This window comes from Eimeria mitis, genomic scaffold (genome assembly GCF_000499745.2).
Source record: "Eimeria mitis Houghton genomic scaffold, Emh_scaff27, whole genome shotgun sequence".
In the NCBI taxonomy this organism is placed as follows: Eukaryota; Apicomplexa; class Conoidasida; order Eucoccidiorida; family Eimeriidae; genus Eimeria; species Eimeria mitis.
Window position 1 is genome coordinate 9,115 of NW_013571043.1, and position 1,072 is coordinate 10,186.

At 49.4% G+C, this 1,072-nt stretch overlaps 1 protein-coding gene across 1 annotated transcript in view; it reads left to right on the forward strand.

Annotated features, from left to right (window-relative positions):
- Window positions 1-724: 724 nt before the first annotated feature.
- EMH_0028020 (Probable PRP16-RNA-dependent ATPase, related) overlaps window positions 725-1,072 on the forward strand; it is a gene marked incomplete at both ends in the record, with an annotated part of 7,976 nt that continues 7,628 nt past the window's right edge. The window contains one exon of the mRNA XM_013497469.1: window positions 725-773. Within this exon, the coding sequence (XP_013352923.1) occupies window positions 725-773 (49 nt within the window). The remainder of the gene's footprint in view (window positions 774-1,072) is intronic.

Sequence of the window (1,072 nt, forward strand, 5' to 3'; positions counted from 1 at the left end):
GGAAGGCAGCTCCTCGGGCTCTTCATCAGACGATGAGAGCTAAACAAAAACTTTTATATTTTATATTATCTTTTTGTCTCTATTTAATTTAATTTTACTTTGTTGTTCAGAGCTGTGGGCTGTACAGACACCCCACTACACAAACAGCTAAACCCTAAACCCTAAACATAAACAGCAAACCTCAGTGCGGAACGCTAAGCCCTAAACCCTAAACCTTCAGCGTTGTATATTCTAGACCTGCGTTGGAACCCTAAACCCTCTAAACCCTAAACCCTAGGCCCATGCAAATGCCTCAAACCCTAGAGCCGCATCAGCTGTAGAGGCCGCCGTAGCGCTAGAGCCCTGTTGCTTCTTTGCAGGGCTAGGGTTTAGGGTTTAGGGTTTAGGGTTTAGGGCCTTGAGTCTGGCACTCTAGAGCTGTTAGGTGTCTTGAGCCCAGTGTTTAGGGTTTAGGGTTTAGGGTTTAGCGTTAAACAGGGGGGAGTCAGTACTCGCGGGGCCCCTAGTGTAGCGGGTTGTGCATTAGGGTTTAGGGTTTAGGGTTTAGGGTTTAGGGTGCTCATGCCGCAGAGAGCTGGGGCTTCCTCCCTGTTCTCTCGCACTGAGAAAGAATTATAATACAACACCAAGATAAAGATAAAGACATTAAAAAACCCTAAACCCTAAACCCTAAACCCAACAACCACTGCATGCAGGCTCAGCCGAGCTGCGATCGGGGCCCCCCATGGGGCCCCCTGCCTCTCACGAGGCCCCAAGCTTTGTGCCTTTGCTCAGTGTGAATTTATTTATTTATAAATAAATTCATCTTTTTTTAACTTCTTTATTCTTTTTACTCTCTTTGATTCCCCTGCCGCAGCGCAGCCGGCGATTTCTGGCTAGTATCCTGCTTGCGGTGGCATTAGGGTTTAGGGTTTAGGGTTTAGGGTTTAGGGCTTAGGGCTTGGTGTTTGGGTGGGAGATGCTAAGCTTTATAGATGAAGAGGAGGCGGAGGAGACACCAGAGACCCCGGAGCTGCAGTTCCCGCAGCAGCCGCAGCCGCAGCCGCGGCCACAGCAGCAGCAGCAGCAGCAG